The 1236-nt window shown below is 62.8% G+C and overlaps 1 protein-coding gene across 1 annotated transcript; it reads right to left on the minus strand.

Moving 5' to 3' along the window:
- Positions 1–53: 53 nt before the first annotated feature.
- On the minus strand, positions 54–1095 carry LOC121359424 (methylcytosine dioxygenase TET3-like; the record flags this gene model as incomplete). Its single annotated transcript, XM_041478366.1, has 3 exons — positions 54–262; positions 669–762; positions 1005–1095. Coding segments are annotated over 3 exons (394 nt in total), but the record flags the coding sequence as incomplete, so codon positions are not given.
- Positions 1096–1236: the final 141 nt, after the last annotated feature.

Genomic DNA, 1236 nt, shown 5'->3' on the forward strand with positions numbered 1-1236 from the left:
TACCCGTTCCCACCCCGCCTCCCCACCCGGGGCGCGCTGCCGGTGGGACTCACTCGTCGTTGAGGCCGCAGCGGCGGCTGGTGGGGTTGCCGTACTTGGTGAGGGTGTCGGTGAGCTCCTGGTAGAGCGTGTCCCCCAGCGTGCGGGGGATGCCCTCCCAGGCCAGGATGAGGATGATGATGACGGCGTTCTGGCAGTGGTGGCCGGCGCGGTGCCGCACCAGGCACAGCAGCTTCTCCTCCTGGTTGTGTCTGCGGATCACCTGCGAACGAGAGGGGCCGGGTCAGACCTTTCGAGGTGGGGAATCACACAAGTCCTGGGGTGCCCTGAGCTGGCTGAGCCCGTGCCAGAAGGAGCTGCTGGCACCGGACACACCATTCCCAGGTGCCAAGTGTGGGGAGCCCCAAGGGGTTTCCCTGGGGGTGGATGTGAGTGAGGTTCCTTTAATTCCTCCTTGCCAGCCATAAATCCAGCATCCCTCCCCCAGCCATGGTGGAGCTGCAGCTCTGCTGGGTGGGAGATTCAGACTCCAAACCCCCTCCTCATCCTCCCCACCCTGCTCCCCACAGCTCCCACTGGGCTCTGCTGGGTGGGAGATGGTCCCTCACCACAGAGACCTGCTGGTGGCCAGGCATGGAGGGGACAACCTGGGGATGAGAGGCACTCACCCACTTGGCGATGGGGCAGCCCCGGGAGCTCTTGCCCTCCTTGCCCGTGTAGATGACCTTCTCGATGCGGATGGCCTTGCCCTTCTCACCGTACCTGCCGGGGTACAGCCGTCAGCCCCACACCAAACACAGTCCCACTCACCTTCACGGGCCCCTCAGGAGCCCCCAGGCACCCTCACAAATCCCCACTTCCCTGACAGGACCCCACTCACCCTCTCAAGCACTCCTCTCTCAACAGGACCCCACTCACTCTCCCAAGTTCCCACTCCCCTGACAGGACCCCAGTCACTCTTCCCACTCCCCTGACAGGACCCCAGCCCTGTGAGGGGCTCTTACCTCTCCTCCATGAGCTCCCGGATGGAGGCCACGGTGGGCCCCGAGCCCAGGTGAGTGTAATAGGGCCCCTCATCCTTCTCCACGATTTGCTCTGCAGAGACAGGAGGGGAACAGAGATCTGGGGTTTGCACCTTTGCCAGCTGCCCTGAAGGATTCCAAACATTCAAATCCCCTCAAACTGAGCAGTTCTGCACCAAAAATCAAGGGTTTGTTAACAGCAGCTCCTCATTCC

This window comes from Pyrgilauda ruficollis, unplaced genomic scaffold (assembly GCF_017590135.1).
Source record: "Pyrgilauda ruficollis isolate IOZ18807 unplaced genomic scaffold, ASM1759013v1 scaffold4464, whole genome shotgun sequence".
Lineage (NCBI taxonomy): Eukaryota > Metazoa > Chordata > Aves > Passeriformes > Passeridae > Pyrgilauda > Pyrgilauda ruficollis.